Source organism: Ochlerotatus camptorhynchus, unplaced genomic scaffold (assembly GCF_037179485.1).
Source record: "Ochlerotatus camptorhynchus isolate MF236.1 unplaced genomic scaffold, CSIRO-AGI_Acam_v1.1 ptg000065l, whole genome shotgun sequence".
In the NCBI taxonomy this organism is placed as follows: Eukaryota; Metazoa; Arthropoda; class Insecta; order Diptera; family Culicidae; genus Ochlerotatus; species Ochlerotatus camptorhynchus.
In genome coordinates, this window is record NW_027040555.1 from 392501 (window position 1) to 407991 (window position 15491).

A 15491-nucleotide genomic window follows, 5' to 3' on the forward strand; every position below is an offset into this window, starting at 1 on the left:
CACCCCAGCAGGCCTGGGTTCAATCCCAGTCGGCGCCGCCGGGATATTCTGAGGCATAAAATCTTTGATCACGCCTTCCTTCGGAAGGGAAGTAAAGCCGTTGGTCCTCGGTTCATGAGTTGATGGGTCGATAGGTAGGATCCAGGTGTGGGAGCTGCCTCTCTTGCGTCGGTAGCATTGGTGCTCAGCACGGAAAACAAGATCGACGGAAATCAAATCAAGAAAAAAAAAAGTGTATTATCTAGTTGATATGGTACATTGCAAAACATTTGCCTTTTATTGATCCTGCACGATGAGCAGCACCGTAAATCGCTCTAATGTTCCTTGAACATCTACAAAGTACCTTTATCCTTACTTCATGAATTTATGCTCAATTTGTTCCGTCGAGCGGTGACCAAGGCCTACGTTGCGTTTTAATGTTTTTCCGGATCCACGCACGTTTCAAAAACCAACCGAATTTTTAATTTCTTCCTTCTTCATGCAACGTGACGATCAAAACTGCGACTAACCACACTAAAAAGGTTGTGCTATGATCCAATTCGATTTTTCTACTGCTATACTATATTTTCTACTGCTACTCGCATCTGTCACCCGAGTAGCACACTTTCATTACAATAAGTTACAGCAACTTGTTTATGACTGAAATAAGTCGTATATAAGTTTCTACAATTGATTTGTGACAAGCGTGCTACTAGGGCAACTAACAGGGTTCGGCAACCTGATACCAACTTTATTACACCGTAAAAGCGTTGGGCACAACACAATTTTTAAAAGTTTCGTCAACATTTTCAAGCACCATCCTTTTTTTTTTTTTTTTCTCATATCTTCTCATACTTGAATTTCTTCAAATTTCAGGAAAAACATTGGAACATTTTTATAAATTTTCCTAAGCATTCGTTGGCAAAACCTCGGGCAAAACAAAGTTCCCATTTATTTAGTAAGTTACCAAATCAAACCCTTAAGTTATAAGAAGTATGGTGAACTTCAACAAACCTGAGCTGATTTTCTTTAAAATTCACAGATCTTGTATCAAAATCACTGAGCTTCCACAATTTTGGCGAAACTTCTACACAGCAAAAAAATAATTTTAATATCACATTAAGGTCAAGATTCTCTGTGTAATACAGGTGATCTAGCAATAACGGAGTAGCAACCGCGAGTATTTTCAAACTATGTCTGTACTATCCAAAGTGAGTCTGAACTTTCTGAAGTGGGTTCAAGTTTTTCTGCAGTAATTGAGTACTTTTCGAACTGATTCTGAGATGTTATCAAGTGTGTGTACTTTCTAAGATTTTGAATTGTTTTTAAAGATTCTGTGCTCCCCAAAGTGATTCCGATTTATCTGACGTGGCTGCATATTTTCAGAAGGAATTACAAACTTGCATGAAGTGATTCAGTTATCACAAAATTATGCAGTTATTGAGGAAGTAAGAAAACTCGAGAAAATTGATACTGTACTTTCCGAAGTTTTGTAGAGTGATTAAGTTAATTACAAAATTAATCAGTTCTTACGGAAGCGATTAAAAACTTTCTGAATTTAGTATTTTTCAAAGAGATTCAGACAGTCATTTCTTAAGTACTGAATCATTTTTGAAGTGATTCGGTGCATTCCTAACTGATTTAGTTATTTTCGAAGTGATTTTGTTCTTGCGGAAATGATTACAAACTTTCTGGGATAATTTAGTACTTTTTATTTGGTCTGGACGATGATTTAGCAAAAAATACATTTGCCACCGCTATACCTGCTAAAACATATAAGTACTAGAGTCAAATCTATATCATTTTCCAGGACGCTTTCAAGGACTGGCTGTGTTGGTGTTAGATTAGATTAGATTAGAAATCGGAGCAGGTCAAGACTGACCGATTTGTCATTTAGCGTGGAACTGGTTCACTTCTCCTATCTACATTCATATTATGTTATATAATCGAGAAATTGGTTCTTGATCAAAATGAAAACAATATCAAATAAGGTTATGTAACCGAATATCAAACTTAACTAAAACAATGGTCACTACGAGATCAATAAACAGTTCTACTATTTAAGAAATTATGTTTTTCTCTCATATAAAATATTACTGCTACAGGGCCTACCAAGAGAAAATCATTCATTCATTTGCTAGATTTTTTTAAATATTCACTTGCGAATGCACTTCACAACTCCCACATTGATTTTCTTATATTGGGACAGATTTCCAGCTAAAGGCAGTGTATAAGTAGCAACTAAAGCTTCACGCTCAACTTATACTTGTGTAAATGTTCTTTGTGCACATCTACAATTTTTAAGATCTAGCTATAACAGCCTTCAACAATTAAGTATGTTATCGTTCTTAAATCAATCACCTAGAGAAAAAGGAGCTTATACTCACAATTCCTGCAGCATCACGAGATTCTCCAAGCCAACAGGCACTGAACTTAATGCATTATCATCTAATTCTCTGCGGGTGTTGAACCGGAAATGAGAAGAATAACAATAACAAAACAAGTTTAGTTAGGAAGTCAAGGTGAGCAGGCAATCAAAAGAAGAAGAAAAATTATCATCCCCTCAACAGGAAGCTCCATGCCGAAGGTCGAGAAAACAAAGTTATAATCGCATTAGCTTGCTGGAAGCGTAACCGCACACTACCAGCAGCCAGCTTCGGAGCAATGTCGTTAAAGATCTAGGAATTCATACACTCAGTTTCATTCATGGCCACCGAAGCTTTATTCATCGGTTTGATCCAGGTGGTGGTGGAAGCTCTATCTCTCGAGCAATGAGGTTGGATTTTGGAGTTGATTTTGGATACCACTACCCGGAAAAATAGCGAAACTTTGCTTTCTCGATTGGTAAAGAGGAAAATTCGATACTTACAGAACTTTTAAACGAGTTAAATTTGTTAAAGCACCGGAAGTTATTTCACTTATTTGATTCCTCTTCACTAATCTGGAAGTAAAGAAAGAAAGGACTTTGTGGTTGACTTTCCTGCAGCTGATTGAGTTGTCAGCATGAAAGTGGAGCAATACTTACAAAATATGTAAACTTTCCAAAAGCGGAAAATCTCCTTCCCTTATTGTAGTTAATAAATTATTCCCTAAGTTTCTGTAAAGAGAAGGAAGAAAACAAATCAGTTGAAAGTTGGAATGCTTTATTTTTTTCGATTGAAACCGATCCAAATGGTGTCACACTATCGCCTTTCCGAAATTTATTCCAAAGACGCCAAATCTCATAACGATAATGCTTGCCACTAATATGAAACGTGTCGGTTTCATAATTCTCCATCCAAACAATCCAACCGAAAAACGTCGCTTTGCTGGCGGCTTGCCAAATCCGATACACATCCGCTGCGCTTCCGGAGGAAAAATTGGTGACACTCACGTTCCACATTTGTCATTCCGGATACTTTGCACCGAATGCAACAAAACACAAAGAAACAATTCCTGGTGTCCCACTTCGAACGAAGCATTATAATCATTCCGACACGAGCGAAGACAATTGAACCGTGATTGTTGCATAATGCATTCATTCAAGTGATAAAATACTTACAAAGCTTCTAGTGATCTCAATCCGATCAACGCTTCCGTTGGAATCCGTTGCAGCAGATTGCCTTCCAGTCTCAAACTCTTCAGATAGTTGAACCCACGAAAGGTTACGTTCTCCACTCCGGCAATCAGGTTGCTGTCCAACTGCCTGCATACATTCGAAACCAGAAGCAAACCAAAAAGGAAGCGGATTGAATTAAACCTGAATCAGTTGCGGTTTTCCACAAATCGACCCATTTGAGAGAGGGATAATTATGTGCGGTCTGTGGGAATCTACCGTACACTTACAGGGAGGAAATGGTGCGAACTTGATGCAGGGCTTCCGCCGGAATACGCACGAGGCCGCAATTTTGGAGCACCAATTTTTTCAGACTCGACAGTCCGAAGAATGCCTCACTGTCGATGTTTTCTATCCTGTTGTGGGAAAGAGTCCTGAAACGAAGAGAAATTAAATCGTCATTAGGATGATTGTTATGTGAAGCGAAAAGGTTGACAAATTTCATTGATTGTATAGTATCGCACTCCCTAGCTCGATAGTGAAAGTATCATCGAGCTAGGGAGGTTAGTTTCGGAAATTTGTATGGGAAAAGTGGCCGAAGCAGCCTGGTTTTGCATCGAGTTAGGGAGAGATTGAGTATGGGAAAGTTTACTGTATTAATATAAGTATAAGTAGACCTTCGCAATATTTAACAAAGCTGCAGAGTTTTGCTAAAGAATCCAATTTTCTATCTCTATTGGTTCACTTTAAATACTTAGGATGCTCCCTTAAAAATATGATTTTATAAATAATGTTTTATACATTGATTTCTCGATTTTTTATGTGAAATGCTTTAAGAGCATTTGAAAAAATAAAAATGCCCAAAGTCTATTTTTATTAATGCTGTAATTAAGTTTCTTTAAAAATATGGCAATTTTTTATTTTTTTTTGATCTATTAAATAAATAAGATTATCAAGTAAGGTTCCCAGGACTTTTTTTTTCAAAAATGGGTCCAAGTTTTTCACTCTTATAAATATATACGATCTATCAAATGGAACTAATTGCATGAAAATCTATTTTCAATCCAAGATTTGAAAAAAATATATTTTTGATCAATAATTTTATATAACTTTCCAACCAAAATAGATGCCTCAAACGATGTTTATGTTATCTACAAAATTCTTGAATAAATTATTTGCTAGCAATCAATGTGCAAGAATATTAATTAAAAATAAACTACACAGATAAAAATTCTGAATTTTAATAGTGATGTAAACATTCATTCACGTAAACTTGAATTTCATTTAACGCAACCGAGCAACTTGTAAACAATGTTGTAAACAACAATAGGCATTTGCATACAATATTTGCTACATTGCATGAAATGTCTCAGAACTTTACATGATATATAATGTAAACTTATATGATATGTGTCGTTCCATTTATGTGCATCATACTGAACAGAAACTTACACTACTTTTTCAAACTGTGTATTTGTTGTGTAACCGGATTTCAGCCATCGGCTGGTTCATCTCTGGCAACCCCAGAAGGGGGTGCCCCAAATAACAGAGTTGGGTGTTTGGGGCCCCAGAAGGGGTCTCCGGCTAGAAAGTGGGCCTCGGAAGGAGGTTTTCCTGATACAGTTTTTTTTCAGACTTCGGAGTTCAGGTTCAAACATTAGTACACATATAATAGCTGAGTAGTGTCACAGTTGCTGGCGTAGTTTAGGTAGAACTAATTGGTCGTAGTCGGTAGTCAGTGTCGATAGCGGGTTGTTGGTGGTCGTGTCAGTCCTTGGGCTTAAATACTTTCATAAAGATTGGCGTCTTTAAAGCAGCAGATGACTGCTGCTTCGGTTGATGGGTCATTTGATAGGGCGTTCCTTATGCTATTCGGTATACCGTATAGACTTCTTATATTGCTGAACACTGGGCAATCTACCAAAATGTGGTCCACTGTCATGGTAAGGTTGCAAGTGTCACAAGTTTTTCGGAAATTGGAGGAGCAGCCTATTTTGTGAGTTGCACGTGTGTGCTCGGAACGGAGACGAAACAAGATAATCTGGTCTTGTTGACTTGGAGTGTCTTGCCATTTGGAAGTCTCTCCTTTCTCCTTCCGAGTAAAATATAGCCTTGTGGAAGCCCACTCAAGGTTCCAGGCGTTGCGGATAATGAACCTGATCCATCGCTTAATGTCGGGACCAGGGACCTCTTTACTGAACAGTCTGCCAGAGCGGCCGGTACTCAACTTAGTGTTTTAAATGCACTTCCACAGTAATTAATTGAGAGCTTTCGATGTCAATACCAATGCATGAATTTGTATATTGTGTGGCAAGCACAATGATGCTCTATGCCCAGGGAAGTCGAGAAAATTTCCAACCCGAAAAGATTCCCTCGACCGGACTGTGAATCGAACCCGCTGCCTCCGGCTTGGTAATACCGTGCCTTTACTGACTAGGCTATGAGGCCAGCCGTTGGGTGAATGAGATCTCTCTCTCTCTCTCTCTCTCTCTCTCTCTTATTACTGATTTAACTCCCCCTCGAACTTATTCACCACTGCGTGTACACAGTTCGAAATAGTAGTGTAAATTTCTGTTCAATATGATGCACATAAATGGAGCGTCACATATCATATACGTTTACATTATATATCATGTAAAGTTCCGACACATTTCATGCAATGTAGCACATATTTTACACAAAGGCCCATCTTTGTAAACAACATTGTTTGCAAGTTGTTCGGTTGCGTGAAATGCAATACAAGTCTACGTGAATGAATGTTTACATCACAATTAAAATTCAGAATTTTTATCTGTGTAGAATTCGCAGTGACTCCTAAAGTCTCCCATACAGCCTGGCATATCACTCCGTATTGGCTACCCTATGTTGAAGGTAGACACGAAGGGTGGTTGTTTACAATTTCAGCCTTTCCTACCAGGTTCTTCTATCTCTGACTTGTCTACTGGATGGATGATCGGCAGAACTATTCCGTCAGTTCCCTGATGCACTTCGCTAATCCTCCGCATTCAACATCTCACGACACGGAGATAACGACAAATTCACCGACCTCAATTCTCACTGGTGGTTTCCATCGTTTGTTCCTGCCTTGAATCTGGCTCAAATACTCACGGTGCCATCGCTTTCAAAAGTCCACCAGTTTCTGCATCAACTGAAAACGATCGAGGCGATTCATCGGAACAGTTTCCAGATCTGAATCCGACAAAACTTGAAGATTTGATCCAGTGAGAAAATGGGACGGTGTCAACGGCTCCAAATCATTGGGATCGTCCGAAATTGGCGTCAAAGGCCGGGAATTCTGACAACCCTCAACGTGGACGAACAACGTTGAGAAATCTTCTGGAAATAGTGGCGTTTCTCTTACTACCTTCAGGAGATGGATTTTAGCAGACCGTACTGCGGCTTCCTACAGGCCTTTAAAATGTGCTGCGCTTGGCGGGTTGGATACTGTTTCTTGATGCACCTTGTTTCTAATTAATTCGTACAACTACCGCAGCTTGTTACGTATCCCAACAAAATTAGTACCGTTGTCGGAGTACAAATCCTGACATTTTACTCTTCTGGATGTGAATCATCGCAGCGCTTGAAGAAATCTGTCCGTGGAGAGGTCGGATACGCAGTTCGAGATGAACTGCCTTAGTGCAGAGATAGACAAACAAAGCGACGTACACCTTCACAACCGGACGTTGTGGTGCTGGTCGTACATAAAACAGTTCAAAATAATCCACACCGGTCTGCGAAAAGGGTCTCGACCAGGGGTTGAAACAGTTGACGTTTTTTACTACACTCGCTTCGTTGTCGTGCGCGACAGTCTGTTTGTATTCGAACACTCATGCTCTACCGTCGTCTCTCTCACGCAACACGAGCGGTAGAATAACATTCGAGCTAAAAGAAAATTATCAAAATAGCTATCATATGACATGTGTGATTTCGTTGTAATTCCTTAATTTGGTGTAAATCAAACCATTTCTGATCAGAAATATTATTACTAGCACATCATTACTTGCTATTTTAAGAATTCACACAAGCACAACATCGGCAGCTCTTATAATGAGAAAAACTAAAATACATACATTCGTGACGGTCTTCGGCGACAGTGTCATATGACAGAGCCTGTCGTATGACATTTGAGTTTGGTACTGTACTATGATAGCTTGTTTTGCAATTGTCGGAGGCAAAGGCAGTCAATTATCACAGAAAATGTGTCGACTACCGTGACCGCTTACAAGACTGGTCTCGACACAGTGGTACGTGATGCCGGTAACTCTCCCATGAATTAATCATTGTGCCAAGCTTCTGCATTCATGTTCCATCAGATGTCTCTGCTGTTGTTTGAGGTGACATCTATTGGAAACTACACACAATTTGTTTTCCGTCAATTGTTCACAGAGGACACTGCAGTGGAAAACATGTCTGGTACCTTCATATATGCATTTAGATTAATATTCGAAGTCCCTCCTTTTTTACACATTCTGCACACAAAATAGCTCACCCCTCACAGGATTTTCCGCCGATTTTTATGAATGTATAATGTATCTTTTGCGCAGAATATGTAGAAAGGAAGGACTTCAAATGTTAAAGTTAATGCATATATAGAGGTACCAGACCTGTTTTGCAGTGTCAGGTACTCTATTGTTTTCCTTTGGTTTGTTTTTTCCGTCGATCTTGTTTTCCGTGCTGAGCACCAATGCTACCGACGTGCCAGGAAGGCAGCTCCCACACCTGGACCCTACCTATCGACCCATCAACTCATGAACCGGGGACCAACGGCTTTACTTCCCATCCGAAGGAAGGCGTGATCAGAGATGTTATGCCTCAGAACATCCTGGCGGCGCCGACTGGGATTGAACCCAGGCCTGCTAGGGTGAGAGCTAATCACGCTTACCACTACACCACCGGCGCCGTTATCGTCAGGTATTCTATTTTGTAATCCGTGAAAGGGAAATCACAAATCGAGTGTTATCAAAATACATGACATGTTGAGAGATTGAGGTCGTTAGAGCAAATTTTCTCTCTCAAATTTGATTTTTTTTTGGCTCTTTGGGGACGACTGGTTGTAAAGCAGATAAATCTGTACGGGGGAACATCATTTTTATTTGATTGTAGCTTATTTAACAATAATTTCCGGGAAAAAAACTGAACGATAATGTCCCTGACTAATTGTTTTAGGTTGTCGTTCAGTTTTTTTTTGTACTGAATATGCACCGAAAGCGAATTATTCCCACTTCTCTCAAATTCTATATGGGGATTTTTATCACTTCCTACCAGCTGAACAGCGCCATCTCTGTGCAAAATGGCAGGACGATATAATTAATTGGCAAATCAAAGTTGGCACTCGTGGAGAATAGAAGAACTATGAAAGTGATGATGGTTTCAAAATTTTCCACGGGGAAGTATACGAGTGCAATCTTAAAATGCTTTTATTTTGAAAATGGAGCATTTTATTTAAATCTGGTTACTGCTACAGTGGTAGAAAAGCGGAAGTCTATGTTTACACCTAAAAATCTGAAAAGAAATTATGTTTTCTGTATTATATGTCTATTGAGTAGTCCTGAAGTTTTCTACTAACGTAGCACTAACCAGATTTAAATAAAATGCTCCATTCACAAAATAAAAGCATTTTAAGATTGCACTCGTATACTTCCCCGTGGAAAATTTTGAAACCATCATCACTTTCATAGTTCTTCTATTCTCCACGAGAGCCAACTTTGATTTGCCATTTGCTTTATCGACGATGGTTTCGCTCGGAAGCGTTTGATGCATTGGTGGACAACGTTTCGTGCTACACTTCTTCCTCCCAACGGCCAATAGCGTAAGCGTATGGTTGCCAGTAGTAATTGTGGCCCAGCGTGCAATAACTTCTCATGATAATGGCGCAGAATCATCTTGGTGAGTTGATGACGGGCTGGCAAAACCATCGGGTGCTTGACGTCCTCAGCATCCTCTGAGTGTCGTAGCCTTTTCGCCAATTCGTATCACTCAATCCTCGGTTATGTATACGGATTAAACCACTGTAGCAATGACTTCCTTAGAACCGATTCTCCCTTAGAAATTGCCTTCCATTCTTCCGCAAAGCATTCCTCTTGAACCTTCCGTACTAGGGTGATCTCTGCTATCCTCAGTTCGGTTGACGTGAGAAACTTCGGTGGTTTCCGTTGCTCCCGTGGAGTACGCAGCAACTTTAAATACCGCAACCAGTACGCCGTTCGCCTGATAAGTTCCGAGGAGCATTGACCTAAATACCAATTATTGAATTCTGATACTACAGAACTGGTGTAAACGAGCGCCGTACGTCGTCTTTCCTGTTCACTGTTCAGTGTTCAGCTTCCATCGTAATCAGGGATTCTGTTGAATTTGGCCACTGTTCTGGCTTCTGCTCCAGCCACCCGGGGCCTCACCACCAGAAATCGCTCTGGATAATGTCCTCTGGCATAATACCTCTGGAAATCAGGTCAGCAGGATTATCAACTCCTCGAACGTGTCTCCAACGGATCGGATTGTGTGAATCCTTGCCCCTTGGATCCAACGCAGTACGCATGTGGAATCTGTCCAGAAATACGCCTGCATAGTCGAACCTTGTCGAAGAGTTGCGCTGATACCAGAGCGCCGCATAGCTCCAAGCAGGGAATTGTTTGATATACTCGAAATTTAGAAGAAAGTAGCCGCACCTTAACCTGTATCACACTCTTCAAGTAAACAAAACAGCCATAATCTTTCTCAGAGGCGTCTGAGAAGCAGTGGATTTCGATAGAAACCGCATCAGGATTTATGACACAGCGATCGATTCTGGTTCAGCAGAGGAAGCTGTCCGTGATACTTTCTCCAAACCTCACCCACCGTGGAAGGCAGTGGATTATCTTCATCTAGCGCTTGGTTGTTGCTGTCACGACATTTCCAGAGAAGTTGCATCACGCGTTTTGCCGTTGTGATTGCTGCACCGAGCAGACCTAGGGGATCGAACAACTTTGCCACAATGGAAAGTACTAGTCTCATGGTGAGTGGCTACAGAAGGGATATTGAACATGAGCTTCAGCTGATCAGTCTTCGGCATCCAGATTAATCCGAGGGTATTCACAGACAGATGTGGATCCAAATTGATTCCGTTCACCTCTCGAATTGCCAAATTGTCCTCAGAAACTCCTTCCAAAACATCAGGCCCTTTTTAAGCCCACTTTCTGAGTTTAAAACCAGCTGCCAGGTCGCTAAGCTGTTCAGGCAGCTGTCATGATTCCTGCATCGAATCAACTCCCGTGATGACATCATCCATGTATGTGTATTCACTGAGCGGTCTAGCTTATACAGGATACGCAGCTTCTTCATCCATCGCTAATTGCTTCAAGGTTCTTGTGGCAAGATACGGTGCCAGCTTGGTACCATAAGTTACAGTCTTGAGTTCATATACGGTAATCTCATCCTTTGGATTAGAGCGCCACAGCATGCGTAGAAAGTGTCTGTCTTCCGAATGCATACCTATCTTTCGGAACATCTTTTCGACATTCGAAACGAGCATGATCTGCTTGATAAGACTTCCCCTTAAGTCTTCTTGAATAACCGGCCCAACCATTAACACGTCGCATTCCGGACCGCATGGAGATTCGCATTCCTTTCCTTCCAATCGGCGTTTGGTTCCTTGAATACGCCGGATTGCAATTTCCTTGCACTCTCTTAACCGTGCTACAGGATCTTCATCCTTCGGGAGAGTAACGGTGTATGTACCATCCTGATTCCTCTTGACTGTATTTTGAAATTGATCCTCGCATCTTTTTTCTTCCGGACAGAGAACCACGGTCAAAGTGAACTTCTTCGCTGGACCAAAATCGAGCAACCAGAGTTTCCAATTTCTCTGTTGTTGAAACGTTGCAAGTAATGTGCAGATTCTGGATTGACTTGGACAAAACTACACACACCACCTATCCGAAGACTGATTCATTGAGTGTTGGCAATTGGTTGCCTAGGAATATCCTTTGGCCAGATTCGAAAAGATCGAAAAATACTCGATACCGAGAACCATGTCCTCTCGATTGGACTCGAAGAAGGCGGGATCATCCTATTTGATCCCGGGAAGAATCGCCCAATCAGTTGTGTTCAACGTAGCAGTTGGAAGATTCACTGTTACCTTCGAGACTAGCTAGGAAGCTCATTTATTGCGAGAATGAAGAGAATCGCGAGCGCACTACACCTGGATTTTATGTTTAACCTTGGTTTCCACTTGACCAATGCCGCAAACCGAAATGTTTACCTTCTCGCTTTGGGTCTTCATCCGTTGACTCAACCGATCAGTGATGAAGTTACTCTCCGGACCAGAATCTAAGAGAGCTCGAGCAGGAACACGTCCACCTACGTCGTCTTCCAAGACGACGACCGCAACCCAACAAACAATTTGAGCTGATTAAAGGTTGAATAAACTATTGTTTAGCTGTAGAAGCATATTTCTGCCTGAATAAGCTCTTTTCCTGCTTCCAATGTTTGTTGAGAATTGCAAATAAAACATGCGATGAACACTGTTGAGTCACACCCATAACCTAAACGTCGGTGACTGCCATGTTGGCCACCAGAGAGGAACGCGCATCAGATATTTCCTTGACCTTGGTAGGCTCCTTTGAGCTTGAAGGATGGTTGTCCGGAGCAACCGCTGCGACCTTGGAAGAACTGGCCTTCTCAGTTCCCGGTTCATGAGTTGATAGTTCGATGGGTAGGGTCCAGGTGTGGGAGCTGCCTCCCTGGCGTCGGTAGCATTGGTGCTCAGCACGGAAAACAAGATTGAAGGAAAACAAATCAAAGGAAAAAAACCTGGCCTTCTCCTGCTTGAAACAAACCAATGTATGGTGGCGACCCTTGCAGCTACGATACGAGTATTTCGATGAACAGTCGTTTGCCAGATGTCCGGATCTAAAGCAGTTCCTGCATAGTGAATTGGATTACACTAATGCATCCCTTTCTTGCACCTACAACCGTTGGAAATAAGAGCACTGGTAGAGAGGATGGTTCTCCTTACATGCTGCAGGATGCAAATCCTAGCGTATCTTGATCAGGCTTGGGAATTGTCAACCTCATGACGATAAACTATGTAACAACGACAACAACAAAAAGTCAACGCTCATCTGACAAGCACGATGCAACAAAATTCTGCTTGAAAGACTGATCTACTGGGCTGTCTCTCGACGAAACATTTTCTATTCTTGTCTTTATCTCATTTGGTCACGAAACATCTGTTGTGTGATAACGGCACCGGTGGTGTGGTGGTAAGCGTGATTACCTCTCACTCCAGCAGGCCTGGGTTCAATCCCAGTCGGCGCCACCGGAATGTTCTGAGGCATAACATCTCTGATCACGCCTTCCTTCGGATGGGAAGTAAAGCCGTTGGTCCCCGGTTCATGAGTTGATGGGTCGATAGGTAGCGTCCAGGTGTGTGGGAGCTGCCTTCCTGTGGCACGTCGGTAGCATTGGTGCTCAGCACGGAAAACAAGATCGACGGAAAAAACAAACCAAAGGAAAAAACAAAAATCTGTTGCGTGACGTTTTCCAGAATGACTTAGTTGTTTCACTTACGTGGGACAACAAGATTGACGGAAACTGTCGACATGGTTATGGACGAAAAAAGTCTGTCATGTCATTCTTCCATTCTGTCGCGACAAAACTGCCGTTGGTCGTTTTCTAATAAATGGATGTCGCTTTGGATGCGAGACATAACAAGATAGAAATAACTGGAATTGTGTTGTTTTGACGTGATTTCACCTCTGACTCGAAGTACCATGAATCTAGGCGCTGAGCTACGTGTTTGCAGTGATGGGTATTTTTGGAACGGACAGAACTGAAAGCTGCCGAAAATCGATGTTTGGAATCCAAGATGGCGGCGTCCGGTTTAAAAAAAAGTGGGAAATACTGCCAAATACCCTTCAATATGTATATTTTCGGAATCGGGATGACGTCTAGAGACCGAAAATCGATGTTCAGCGCCATCTGGAAATCAAAGATGGCGGCTGCCGATTTCAGAAAAAGTGGGAAATACTGCCAAATACCCTTCAATATGTATATTTTTGGAATCGGGATGACCTCTCGAGACCAAATATCGATATCCAGCGCCATCTTGAAATCCAAGATGGCGGCTTTTAATATCAGAAAATGTGGGAAATACTGCCAAATACCCTTCAATATGTATATTTTTGGAATCGGGATGACCTCTAGAGACCAAAAACCGATATCCAGCGCCATCTTGAAATCCAAGATGACGGCTTCCGATTTCAGAAAAAAATACGGGGAAATACTGCCAAATACCCTTCAATATGTATATTTTCGGAATCGGGATGACGTCTAGAGACCGAAAATCGATGTTCAGCGCCATCTGGAAATCAAAGATGGCGGCTGCTGATTTAGGAAAAAGTGGGAAATACTGCCAAATACCCTTCAATATGTATATTTTTGGAATCGGGATGACCTCTCGAGACCAAATATCGATATCCAGCGCCATCTTGAAATCCAAGATGGCGGCTTTTAATTTCAGAGAAAGTGGGAAATACTGCCAAATACCCTTCAATATGTATATTTTTGGAATCAGGATGACCTCTAGAGACCAAATATCGATATCCAGCGCCATCTTGAAATCCAAGATGGCGGCTTTTAATTTCAGAAAAAGTGGGAAATACTGCCAAATACCCATCAATATGTATATTTTAGGAATCGGGATGACCTCTAGAGACCGAAAATCGATATCAAGCGCCATCTTGAAATCCAAGATGGTGGCTTCCAATTTCAGGAAAAGTGAGAAATACTGCCAAATACACTTCAATATGTATATTTTTGGAATCGGGATGACCTCTAGAGATTAAATATCGATATCCAGCGCCATCTTGAAATAAAAGATAGTGGCTTCCAATTTCAGAAAAAGTGGGAAATATTTCGGAATCGGGATGACGTCTAGAGACCGAAAATCGATGTCCAGCGCCATCTTTAATTTCAAGATGGCGCTGGACATCGATTTTCGGCCATCTTGAAATAAAAGATGGTGGCTTCCAATATCTGATATCGGAAGCCGCCATCTTTTATTTCAAGATGGCCGAAAAAAGTGGAAAAAAACTTCCAAATACCCTTCGGCATTTAATATGGGTATTTTTGGAATAGGAATGACGTCTAAAACCTGTTAATCGATTTCCGACGCCATTTTGAAATCCAAGATGGCGGCTTCCAATTTCAGAAAAAAAAAGTAGAAATACTGCCAAATACCCTTCAATATATATATTTTCGGAATCGTGATGACGTCCTGGGACCGGACATCGATTTCCAGCGCCATCTTGAAATCAAAGATGGTGGCTGCCGATTTCAGAAAAAGTGGGAAAAACTGTAAAATACTTTACAATATGGATATTTTCGGCTCAAAGATACCGAGAATTGAAATGCCGAAATGGCGTCAGCCATCAATTTTCCGACTAGTGAAGGGTATTTGACAGTTGGACATCGATTTTGAGCCTACCCATGTTGTGGGGGTATTTAACATTACTATCCAGTTTATCTGCAACCAGAAGCTGCCATCTTGGAATTCAATATGACATTGGACAGTAATTGCTAATCCGTAGTTACCACCGCGAATCCCAAAATACCCACATTCATGTATATTTTACAGTATTTCCAACTTTTCCTGTATCCTGTAGCTGCCATTTTGGATTTCAGGTCACTCATTTTCTATTTCTAGATGTAATTATCTAGACGTCATTCCTTTTTCCAAAAATACTCATATTGTAGGTTATTTGACTGTATTTATATCTTTTTCTGAAACCGGAAGCCGCCATCCTGGATTTCAAAATGGTATCGGACATTGATATTCGGCATCTACATGTCATCTCAAAAATCTATTTTATTGGGTATTTGACAGTTTTTCTGAAGTCAATGGCCGCCATCTTGCATTACAAAATGGTGTTGGACATAAATTGTAGTTCTGTTCCGAAAATACCCATGATGTAGGGTATTTGGCAGTTTTTCCGAATCT

At 41.2% G+C, this 15491-nt stretch overlaps 1 protein-coding gene across 2 annotated transcripts in view; it reads right to left on the reverse strand.

Annotated features, from left to right (window-relative positions):
- The window catches only part of rk (rickets), a 298721-nt gene that overhangs the window by 35682 nt on the left and 247548 nt on the right, over positions 1 to 15491 (reverse strand). The window contains exons 3-7 of one of the 2 annotated variants that reach the window (XM_065216632.1): positions 3805 to 3948; positions 3521 to 3664; positions 3005 to 3076; positions 2849 to 2920; positions 2367 to 2435 (exon numbers count right to left, since the gene is read on the reverse strand). In XM_065216632.1, coding sequence (XP_065072704.1) covers positions 2367 to 2435; positions 2849 to 2920; positions 3005 to 3076; positions 3521 to 3664; positions 3805 to 3948 — 501 coding nt within the window. The remainder of the gene's footprint in view (positions 1 to 2366; positions 2436 to 2848; positions 2921 to 3004; positions 3077 to 3520; positions 3665 to 3804; positions 3949 to 15491) is intronic. The other variant, XM_065216633.1, reaches the window with a different exon arrangement.